General features: G+C 41.8%; 2 protein-coding genes across 7 annotated transcripts in view; one reads left to right on the top strand and one right to left on the bottom strand.

Annotated features, from left to right (window-relative positions):
• rpl15 (ribosomal protein L15) overlaps window positions 1-12,389 on the top strand; it is a 993,591-nt gene that overhangs the window by 114,075 nt on the left and 867,127 nt on the right. The gene's annotated exons all lie outside the window — the stretch shown is intronic.
• ptprua (protein tyrosine phosphatase receptor type Ua) overlaps window positions 1-12,389 on the bottom strand; it is a 275,060-nt gene that overhangs the window by 117,584 nt on the left and 145,087 nt on the right. For all 6 annotated transcript variants that reach the window (XM_050034607.1, XM_050034610.1, XM_050034608.1 and 3 more), the window contains exon 4: window positions 1,544-1,625. In XM_050034607.1, the coding sequence (XP_049890564.1) occupies window positions 1,544-1,625 (82 nt within the window). The remainder of the gene's footprint in view (window positions 1-1,543; window positions 1,626-12,389) is intronic.

The raw sequence follows: 12,389 nt of genomic DNA, 5'->3' as shown, positions 1-12,389 counted from the left end.
TGGAACAGGGAAGAAACGTATATCTTTTTCAAACCTCTCCAGGTAACGAGTATCATTAATACACGACGTGCCCCAGGCACAACATTTAGCTCCAAATCCACAAAACCAGCCTGAAAATAAAGGAAATCTGAAATGACTGCATTAGAGTCAATGGAGCACAGCTGTGTTGTTGTCGGACCCTGGTCTGAGCTGGCCAATTGCGCATTGACACCTTTTCTCTCGTGTTTCTGGAGTTTTGTGTTTTTGCAGACACGTAAGAAACTGTTTATATGTCATTTATTTTAAAGGGAGTTTGGCATAATATTTTCTACCTGGAGCAGGATGGGAAATAATCAGAGGATATCAGACTTTATTCTTTTCAAAGTCTTCTAGTGCACGGCAGGAAAGAACTGCAGAGGTTACGAATAATTCTTTGTTGATTCGTCAAAACAAGCAACATCTTTCTCGTAAGCCATAATAGTCTCATCCATTGCTCATGTAAAAATACTCATTACTGCTACCCTAACATATTATTTGAGCAAATATGTGCTGTGAAACCCTTAAACATTAGATTTCAGCTTTACATTCCTGTCACTGGAAATTAAATTAGACCACCATGATGCAATAAAACCCCTCACTGAAACAAGTGCATCTCAGCACACAGACATCAACTAATAATGATGGCACCAAAAACATTTAATCATTTATAAATGTGTGGAGTTCTGCTATAAGGTTAATAGCAGTGACTAATTATAGAGTTGTATGTAATCAGACTCTGCGTAAATTCACATTAGTTGGTCAAACTGGTAATTATCAAATGGATAAACATGTTATTTAATAGAAATAAACCAGTAATGACCCACTTTTTAATTACATCATATTATTTTCTGTTCTGGCACCATGTTATCTCCTTTTGGACGTCAGCATGGGTCAGTGCAGCTTTTATAAAGACGACTGCTTCCAGGCAAGCCAATCAGATCAGATTTAGCTTTTGTCTATGGCGTCCAACAGAGCTAATCATCTTGGAAACAGCCCAGCAGTGGAGAAAATGGTCTGTTATGATGGGTACAACATGTACACAGAGCTTGTGTACCAAAGGACTGCAGGAGGTATAATGGTAAAGAACAGGACATAATGAAACATTACTAGCACTCATAAGGCTCCAACCCCCTGATATCCAAGCAATGACAAAAAAAAAAAAAAAAACTTCCAAAGAGGATCAAAGTACAACCACTAGCTGTCCTTTTCTTGCCTGTAACATCACATTAGCTTTAAAAGCACCCGGCTGGGAGCATAGCGATCAGAGGAAAAGGTCAGCCATTCTGCCCGGACAAAAGAGAAGCCTCCTGCTGTGTTATTGTGCCTGTGTCACTCGGATAGGCACCAGGTATATGTGCTTCAGTTGCCCCCCTGTCTGCGGGTTTGCCTCATAGTCTTCAATCACCTCTGGGAAAACTGTTCCTGAAGCTTCCTGGCCCGGCCTTTCAGTGTTCAGGCGGACACTTTCTCCGAGCTCAGAAAAGGTCAGCAGGTATGCTATGAGCAGTGCAGAACAGGTACTTACAACAGGGGTAATTGAGCAGCACAATGTCGTCCAAGGCAATGTAGCCCTGTCGCTCCTCGGAAACGGTCGCTTCAAAGATGACCTGTGGAGACAGTGGATAAATTAAATGACTACAGACCATTACATCTTGAGTGGCAAGTAGACACAAAGTAGGAAATGGGAGGGATGGAGTCCAAAGGCCTGTCAAGAACAGACATGCACAGATATTCCATTAATTCCACCATACATTTAGAGGCTCCGCTGTAAAACCTGGAATTGCTATTTAAATGGTAATCTGGAAGGTTCCTTGCATTTCTGGTCCAGTGTGTTTTGTGATATTTGTTCAAACACAGTATTCTAATAGCAGCTAAATCAGAATTTATTAACTGAACCTTTTCATCTCTCTGAAACACCAACAGGGAAATATCAGGATTTGGAATAAGCCCCTCAGAATCAAAAAAGAGCGTTCTCGAGAGCCACTATTTTGTCCCAAAAGAAAGTCATGAGTCATACAGGGAAAAACATTATCATAGAGGAGGCATAGATTTCTGCACCAACACCGGTCTGAACAGATCTGAGTGCGAGGCAGCCACCTGACAGTTTGTGGTTTCAGCTGTGAGTAGTGATTGCAGTGATGTCTCAGTGGTCATAAATAGCTTGGATTGTTGGATATACTGTGTGCTTAAACCTATACTCCCAAGGTAGATATGAAAATAAACATTTGCAATTCAATTTTCTGGCAATAAAAAAATTGCTTGTCTAAATGCAAATCTCAATGGCTATCTGTAGTATCCCAATCATCAACCAGAGCTTGACCAAACTAAATCTTAAAGGGACAGTTCACCTCAAAATCTAAACGACATTTAGTGTCGTAGTGCTACTTATCAATCTCGATGGTTTTGGTCACAGTTTGAGATATCAGCCGTCGAGATGTCTGTTGTCTTTCTAATGTAATGGAACAAGACGGCACTGAAAGCGCCAGAAAATGGATTTGAAAAACCAATACATTCTCACTCCAACCTCGTCACATATCAACGTTTGGTTATGGACCTTTCACGTCCAGATATAATGTGAAAGGTACCCTGAGTGCGTTGGTTGTTGACGTTCTGGAATGCTGTGTCCGTTCGTTTTCACAGAAAATTGACCGTTTACATACAGTCTCTTTCAAAATAAATGCACTACGTAGGTACAAAAATGCAAATTGACGTGGTTAGGTTTAGGAAAAAAAGAACAGGGTTTGGCTTTATAATCTTACAGGATGCAAACACAGCTCTCCAAGGTGAAGGTCGGTGTTTGTTGGACCCATCCACCACCCTTCCTGCCCACCCTACTCGGACTTTTGCCGCCTAAACTCTTATTCTTGTCCTGCCACGTTTCACCCTGATGCCGCTGAGTGCTGTCGAACTATAACGGCAACAAGCTGTGTATCATGCCGACGTTAAAGGATGGCTTCTACAGTGTCTGATGCCGCAAGTCACTGCCCAAGCGCCAGATTTTTACCAGGTTGGATAAACTCAAAAGCAATGTCCTAGTTACTCAAGATAATTCACAGACCTTGTTGTGAGAACTTTAAAGTAGGAACTATGTTCTTCCTACTGAACACACACCAGACATGTCACCATGCAGAAGGAAGTGTGCATCTACTGCTAACTCACCTAGCACTACTGAGCTAGCTAACATTACGGCTCAGTCGAGGAGGACGCCATTGATCTTTACATCTAGCAGTCATGAGCACGAGCCTCTCTTCATGAGTAGATGCACGCTTCCTCCTGCATGGTAATAAGTTTGGCTGGTGTAGTCTGGTAGAAAGAAAAACCCAGCAGCAATTTCTCGTTCCAGAAATCATGACCCGGTTATGCAAGATAATCCACAGACCTTGTTGTGGGCAGTTTCTTTTTACTGTGCAGAAGGAAGCATGCATCCACTCATGGATGAAAGGCTTGTGCTCGTGGCACTGCAAGATGGAAATATTAATGGTGTCATGCTCCGCTAAGCTGTAATATTAGCTGGCCCAGTGGTGCTAGGTGAGCTAGCAGTAGATGCACGCCTCCTTCTGTGTAGTGATACGGTTGGTGGGTGTAGTTCAGGTGAAAAAAAAGTTAGTAAATGAAACTGCTCACAATGATTGGATAACAATTGTCTTGAGTAACTGGGTCAAGCTGAGTTCATCTAGTTCTATTATATATGAGAGAAGGCAAACATTTCTAAATACCTCCAACACTCAGCAACTCTTCCTTTAATCTGATGTTTCTTCCATTTTCCCCCTATTAAACGTTTTTGTCCTTGGTCAGGGTGGTGTGTCTCATCCAGGTCCAAGGACAGAGGGTGGCATATACTTCACAGATAGTAGCCTGACTTGATTTGAACACCCCTTGCCTAATGGATAATCATAAGCATTCTAACCCTCAGTAATCATCTCACAGTCTTTATTAAAATTCTGCTTTCTCAAAAGGGAACTAATAAAAACAGATATTCAACACAACAAACATCAGAAAATGATTCACTACACACCACATACTATATAAAGAATTCTATGTATAGAATAAATAGTGTGCCAGATGGATAATTAAATCTCAGAAAACTCAGGTCATCCTGTTAATTCAGTTGGCGTATATATTAGCATTTTCTTCTGCACAACTGTCTACAAAACGCGCACAGTTAGGGACTATTGATCGTACACTACATGCTACGGTGCCTTTAGGAATAATCTGATGCTATGTAAGGTATACTGTAATAACTCTTCGTAGCACAGCCAAGGCATTTTATTAGGCAGAGTGGTAGGCTCATAACTTCGATTACAATCAATTTGCCTCTTTCTCTCAGGCTCTTTGGTGGACAGGGCTTATAAATAACTCAGAGAGCAGGTGTGTAAAGAGCTAATTCATAGCATCTTTGGTGCATTATTTTGTTAACCTGCTGTGTTGGACTGAGTTTGGGAGCTGGCGCTTAATTTACTCCTTGCACATTTGTTGAGAACTGCTTAATCAACTACCTCCACATATGACCGTGGGAGACCATTCCTTTTTACTTTACCACTACAAGAGTTGTTTATTTTACTGTCATATCAGCAGCACATAGGTAGAAATTAAGAAAATAAGATAACGAAGACAGTTAAAACAAAATAGTGCCATTCATCCATTCTCAATAGAGAATATGCCAGCTGAGCGCCCCCTCACTCACCTTGACATTACACACGTGAGTTTTCCTCCATATTGTCCTGCATACAGACACATTATTGATTGGTGTGGCCATATATAATGGTCACATCAACTTTAACATTTCACAGTGGTACCAAAGACCATTCTTGACAGTTTGCGTGACAAAACAATCTCAGCTCAAAGGTCAATCTGTCGACACAACACGACCAGGACCACGTGTTTGAAAGCAAATAAAAAGCTAATTAGTGGTACTATTAGTTGAGAAGATTTTGTCACGTGTGCCTCCACATTGTTTACACCCATACGGTACGTTTCTTTATGGCACATTTTTATGAGGCAATGCCCACAGCCTAGACAGAGGTTACGACCCCGCTGCCCGTTATTCCTGAAATATACAGCCAACAGAATTTTAATAGCATTCAGACCACAAGATGCCAAATGTCTTCACTGAAATCAATATTACAAAGGCAACTATCACTAAATCCGCTTTTACACATACAGACTTGAAGACTGGAGAATTGACAGAATAGCAGTCATTAAAAATTGATCCCCAGTTCACAAGCTGTCACTTAGACTAAAAGACACCCCGCTGTATAATGCGGGAAAAGCCATGCCAATCTGTTCAGCTTGTACGTCACTGTTGGACTACACAGTTTCGATGAGCATAGTGGCAACATCAGAAAATAACTGCCCAATCGGACTTGAGTAGTAGTATTACTGTGCTTGTTGCTAAACAATGTGCAAAGAAGGGTCCCAGCCATCCATTTGCACATTCTCCCCGTGTCAGCGTGGGTTTCCTCCAGCTTCCTCCCACAGTCCAAAGACATGCAAGTTAATTGGTGACTCTAAATTGCCCGTAGGTGTGAATGTGAGTGTNGTAGTAGTATTACTGTGCTTGTTGCTAAACAATGTGCAAAGAAGGGTCCCAGCCTCCCACAGTCCAAAGACATGCAAGTTAATTGGTGACTCTAAATTGCCCGTAGGTGTGAATGTGAGTGTGAATGGTTGTCTGTCTCTATGTGTCAGCCCTGTGATAGTCCGTCTGTGTGTCCAGAGTGTACCCTGCCTGTCACCCAATGTCAGCTGGGATAGGCGCCAGTCTTCCAGCAACCCTGTACAGGGATGAGTGGTAAAAAGAATAATGAATAAGTTGCTAAACAAGCCTGACATTTAGACTCATAGCAGGGAAGAGACACCCTGCTACTTTAGAATCCATAGGTGAGAACTCACATTCGAAGCACTTGGCAAATGTCATTAAAAAAAAAGAAAAAAAACATCTCTTAGTGGTCTTTAAATAAGTCTGGCTTACCGAGAGTGTACAAAACATGAATAAATCCCTCTTCTGTCCTTTTTATCAATCCATACGGCAGCTGCAGGAGTCCTTAAACGCAGCCTAAATATTCACTCAGTCATCTAAATGAGCCGGGAGCATGCAGAGCCTCAAAGTGAATCGGGAGGCCTCCCAGAGCGCAACAAAGTCATTCCGGGTTTCCAAGTAGTAATTACAGAAAGCAGAGCCCAAATCATTCTCTCTACGAGCAATTCTTCCCTTTTTACTGCAGCACGACAAACTCTGAACTTGAGGGTTGAGTGCATTAACAGCTGCGAAGATGAAAGTTGTAACTGTATACTATATCGTGTGTGTGGCTGTCACTGATTCGCCCACTCTTACTACGTCTAGTTATCTATGCCAGAGCCCAGTGGAAGTCAGACTGTGACCGTGCACTCAGACGAGCAATAGATTGCAATGTTGACAATACATCAGGCTTTAAGTGCCTGGGGCCAATCAATACCACAAAAGGCCTTGGCAGATGGATACAGACTAAGGCTTTCTTTCCACTAATTTATTTTTATTTTTCATTCCTATGTCGGGCCATTAGAGACGTCAGACCGATTAACTCTTCAATTCATCACGCGTCAACGCACCCACCACCATCGATTCACTCAGCTCCGTGCTTTGAGCCATCATTAAGCTCCTCCGCATCTGCCCTCACTTTTAGAAAAGTGTGTTTGACTATGACTGTGCCAGACACGGAGGAACTTGGCATCCAATAGCTGCGCACATGCAAAAACACAAGCTATTATGCAAATGGCTACAGTAGAATCCCCTTGAACTTTGTTCACACAACGCAGGGCAATGAAAATGAGACGATTTGCTCAATGTACGAAGAATGGAGTGAAGCTGGAGTAGGAGAGGGTGCGATGGCCCTGAGTGCTCAGTGCACTGCAGATGAAGAGGACACATGCACAGAGACAAAAAAAACACAATCGGATAACGCAAAGATCTTCACCAAACTGACACAAATATACAGCATAACTAAACTCACTGCCAGAAAAGCCGAATACAGGCAACACAACCAAACACTGAAAGATGATGCAAATATGTACAACACAAGCAAGACAGATGCTCCAAGTTGCACGGAAAATAAAAACAGAACTAAATTTTAAAACAAAGTTTCCATGGCACAAAAACCAATGAACATGCATGGACATGGATTTGCTTATGCTGTATGTATTTTCTGAGGCCTCTGAATTGGGTTATGTTGTATGTAATTGTGGAGCATTACTGTAGTTGGTTTGTTGTGATGTATCTGTGATGCATCTTTGTCAATGTGTTCAATGTGTGCATTGTAATTTAGTTTTGTTTTTTTTTTTTGCCTCTTCTTACATTTCGGGCTGCTGGTTTATAATTGTCCATGTTTCCAGACTGGCTGCAGTGCGTGTTTGTGGCGTCCAGGATGGTTCTAGTAATTCATGGTTTCTGTACTGTAGTTTTGAAAACAGTTTCTTCTGTTGTTTTACAAATTAAATCCAGACTGAGTGATTTCATTGATGGCAAACTGTAACGTCAACGCTGGTGTCCTGGAACACGCTTCAGACTCTGATTGGTTCCAACTCACGTGTCACTGAAGGTCATAGTTTATTTACAGATCTTGAAAATACAAAAACAGGTTTCACACATCAGAAACTGTTCCTTTTGGAAACCCTAATCCTTCATCAGACAACTGTCGAAACGTCACATCCAGTGATACGATTAAAATTTCCAAAAGGAGCAGTTTCTGGTGTACAGACCTGTTTTTTTTTTTGTGTTTGTTTTTTTGTGTGTTTGTTCTTCCGTCCAGCACCCAGTATTTATTGTTTTTGTATGTGTGTGCTATTTTCTGAGTCTTCCATTTACAAATCTTGACCTCAGAGAGATTGCCACATGTTGGCTACCCTCGAACACAGCCACCTCTGAACGGCGTATAGGAGTTATCCAAACTGTTTATTCCCCTTGTGGTGCAAGCCGAGCAGGAATGGGACAGCACCTCACATTCCTACTTTCGCACCAGTCCTTATTCACTATAAAGCAGACTCCTCCCCTCTGTCAGATCAGCATTTTGGAGCCACCTCCGAATGGCGTATAGTACTAATCCAAAATGTTTATTCCCCTTGTGGTGCAAGCTGAGCAGGAATGGGACAGCACCTCACGTTCCTACTTTCGCACCAGTCCTTATTCACTATAAAGCAGACTCCTCCCCTCTGTCAGATCAGCATTTTGGAGCCACCTCTGAACGGCGTATAGGAGTTATCCAAACTGTTTATTCCCCTTGTGGTGCAAGCTAAGCAGGAATGGGACAGCACCTCACATTCCTACTTTCGCACCAGTCCTTAATCACCATAAAGCACACCTCCTCCCCTCTGTCAGATCAGCATTGTGGAGCCACCTCCGAATGGCGTATAGTACTAATCCAAAATGTTTATTCCCCTTGTGGTGCAAGCTGAGCAGGAATGGGACAGCACCTCACGTTCCTACTTTCACACCAGTCGTTATTCACCATAAAGCACACACCTCCTCCCCTCTGTCAGATGAGCATATAGAAAAAGAGTCACGTGGTTGAAGCTGCGGCCAGGATTTAGCCAAGTTTTGGTGATACAAAGGATTTACAATTGGAAACTGGACCTGGCCAGCTAGCAAAAGTCGGCAGAAGGAGAGTTTACAGAATGGTGAGTTGATTTCCTCATATCTGAAAAGCTTCTTGCCACCATCTTCCAACACCAATCACAGTAAGCACCTTGCAAAACAGACACAAGGGCATAAATGCTCGGGTTGGCCGGCTCTCTTTACAATTTCTTAGACTTTTTCATTGGCATTCTCTTGTTTACAAAGCTGTTCTTGGCTTACCTCCAGCATACTTATGTGTCTACATTAAGCAAAAAATTGAAAATGGCTATGCTTTCTGTTCTCAAAACATGTTTTTATTGTGTATGCCAAGGGAACGTACAGAGTCTGGCAAGCGAGCATTTCTGTAAGCAGCTCTTTATGTGTAAAATCTTCTGCAGAAGGACTTAAAGTTACACTCTTTGGTTCCTCTTGGACGTTTCAAAGCTCTGTTGCAGGGTTTTTGTATATACTGTAGTCTTCTATATGCCAGTGTCAGGGTGTATCTTAGCTCGTCTTTGTTATCATATGTAGTTGCCCTTTTTTTGCATTTTTATGTTTCACTTCTAGTATATACATGATCATACGTTTTGGCTTTTCTTTGTAGTAATCTTACTTTGTGTTTCATATTGCTTGTTTCAGAGCTGTACATTTTCATTTCATATTTTTGTTCTGTGTTGTCTGTCTGTAACATTAGCTGAGCTGACAGAGGTGCAACTGAAAACATCTGCACCTACATATGGTGTGTTTCTGTTTTTTGTTGTGCTGTGTGTTTGTGGTGTGTTTCTATGTTTCACTGTGTTGGGTTCATCTGTGGTTGTGGTGCGTTTTTATATGTCATTGTATCGTGTGTATTTGTGGTGCACTGCTGTATTTCATTTTACCATGTGAGAGGTATTCGTGGTGTGTACTGTATCTGTATTTGGCTGTGTTGTCTGCATTTGTATCTGTATTTCTGTTTGCAGCTCAATTTGTTCATAGGTTCCTGCATATATGTTGCCCTACGCATTTCTCAAATAATCCCTGTTTTATTTCTGTGCAGCATTTATTTCTTTCCAAATGCTGTGCATGTGTTTGCTTGGTTTTGTCCATTTGTGTTTTCTTATGTTGCAGTGTGTTGAGCTGTCACGGCCACCACAGCACAGAGATATAAAAAGATGTATAGAGAGGAAAAACAGTGCAAGAAAAGATAGCGGAGGAACACCTTGCATAGGAGGAGGAGATAGAAAGTGGAGGGTGGAAGCTTAAGCCACACTGTTTGTCATGACGGGGCCTGATAGCGTCTTTAATATTTGATAGCAAAGTTTCACCCTTTCCCAATACTCACACAAGTAGGCACAGAGGAAAATCTATTTCTAAAAACAATATAAGAGATGGATTTGTCCAATTGAGAATATCCAGTTTAAGGTGATGTCATTCTCCAGCCTTCTCTCGGCCTCTCTCAGGCTTTAGTTGTGACAAGAATGGGGAACATAAAAGAGGCCTGTAACACTACAAAGACACAGTCTGTGAGGTGTGAATCAAGGTTTGGTTCAGTGCAAGCAGAAGGGTGCCATCTCCCAAGATGGAGCGTCGTGTCAGCGCAGCGACCAAAGAAAATGACACAAGAGACAAATCCAAATCGGGAAGAAGGTTCTGGCACAAGAACAAGTGTAGACAGTTGAGGAGACGGAAGCAGCTGGACGGTCACATTTGATGTAAAAGGCATGCAAGCATTTTAATATTCGGCTCCCATAGCGCCGTGTTTGGCTCATAAAATTCAATGCCGGTGAATTGATAGTGTAGAGTAACAAATCCATACTGCATCCCAGGAGGCCTCACAGTGAATACATAAAATTAGTGGTGGCAGTAAAAGGGATTGCATTAAAAACAAGATTTGCACAGTAATTAATATTTTGAGCTTTTAGTTTTTATTACAGCACTGCACAAATTATTTATGAGTGTGCATTAATGATAAAGCTCTCAGTTGATATGTGGACGCCATCCATCTCAGAGAGGACTTTGATTAATTTAACTACTTACATGCAATCGTTTGAGGAATGTGGTGAACAAAAATTGCAACAATGTTCTGTTAATTGATTTCTGAAGCTAGAATGAGGCCAACACTATTGATCCGTATTGGCAATGTGGCAGTACAACATTGAAATATATTGTGTTTAATTGCGCCTGCCATCTTCTCTCTGCAGGCTGAAGAAATAAAATGAGGTGTACAGCAGATCCGCTGCAGTGTGTTGTAAGAAGACAAGATGGCATATGCTCAACTTTTTTTTTTTTTTCTGTGAGAGTGTGTGTCTCTGTGTGAATGTTGCACATTCACCAACAGTAGAACAGCAAGCCATCGGGGACATTTTGGCGGTCATGTTTTAATCATGCAAAAATCATGTCTAAAACCTTTGGGTGGATTCAGGTTAATTTTAGCATGGAGCAGACCTGCAGGTGTGTGAATGGCAGAGGTTAAACACAGCAGGCTGGAGGGGGGATTTTCACAACTCAATAACACACAGGTTTTTTTGTCACACTCCTCCTTAGTGTGAAAGGCATGCAGGCCCATGCAGGCAGGCTTTCTATAGGAGGATATTTAGCAAGTGACATATTCTACTGAAGGAACCAGTCTCCTTAAACATGATTTTTTTTTTATCATCTCTTTTTAAAAAAAACTCATCAGGCTCCCTTTATAGGATGAGCCCAAAAACATTTAGTTTTAAGCCCCGTTTCCACCAAACACTTTCAGTACGGCACCTCTGGAACCAAAAGTAACCCTTCAAACACGGTACCTAGACCCTACATCCTCCTTTATCAGTCTGCACCTCGTTTATCGTCCACAAATCACCAACATTTTCAGAACAAAACAGAACAGGCTGCAGTGAGAGTCTCTCTCCATGGGATATTTAAAAATAGCAGCTTTGTGCATTTAGTCCTTTTCAGGCAAGCTCAGGGGTTAAGAAATTGAAATTTAAGGTGTGTTGATGGATACACGTCGTCGACTCACACATTGAGTAACATAGCAAGTTAACGTTCCACCTTAAAAGTTGCCAGCAGTCGGCCCAGTGAATGAAGTTATTTTTTCTCAGACTCCAGCTGCTGTGAGAGGCAGCAAAACATCCTTTCATTTTATAGTTACAGTTTACTAATAAAACTCTCCACAGTATGAACAGTGACACAGTCAGTCCAGCTGGTTTAATGGATGGAGCAGGGAGTGGAGGGTGAACTTGATGGAGGGACTTTTTGGCTCGTTCTCAACGGTTGAAAAGCTAACCCCTGTCAGGACTGTGCCTCTCCTAAGTGCAGCTGCAGGCTACCAGTAAGCTACACTGTGTCGTCTTTGAAATGTTTAATATTTCTTTGGACTTGCACATGTAGGTGGGGTGAAGAGAAGAAAAGAAAAGGGAGAATTGTTACAAACTCTGCTGTTTATTCTGACGTCATGCTGACTAAAATGGCGATGGCATTCTTATGTCAACAAACACATGTCGCCCAAACACAACTGGCAATATTGAGGTCAGCAAAATGTTTGAGGTCATGCCAATATATTGTATAAGTTGATAATGTAATTGTCGTGACTGATACACTGCAGTTTCAAGGCAGTAATGCTCAGCCGTGGCACTGACTGCTTTCTTCTATCACGGTATACCTTGAAGCATGTAAAAAAAACACCATATGGCCGTGTTAACAAGGTTAAAAACTTGAATTTCACTGGAGGGTTTTTAAACTGCCTGGGTAAAAGAAGGTGATGGGTTAGTGTAAAAAAAAATCGCTGAAATAGGTAGGCAAAAGAGAGAGGGAGAGA

Source organism: Epinephelus moara, chromosome 22, assembly GCF_006386435.1.
Source record: "Epinephelus moara isolate mb chromosome 22, YSFRI_EMoa_1.0, whole genome shotgun sequence".
In the NCBI taxonomy this organism is placed as follows: domain Eukaryota; kingdom Metazoa; phylum Chordata; class Actinopteri; order Perciformes; family Serranidae; genus Epinephelus; species Epinephelus moara.
Note: the sequence above shows the minus strand (reverse complement) of the source record. Positions and strands in the feature narration are given on the sequence as shown.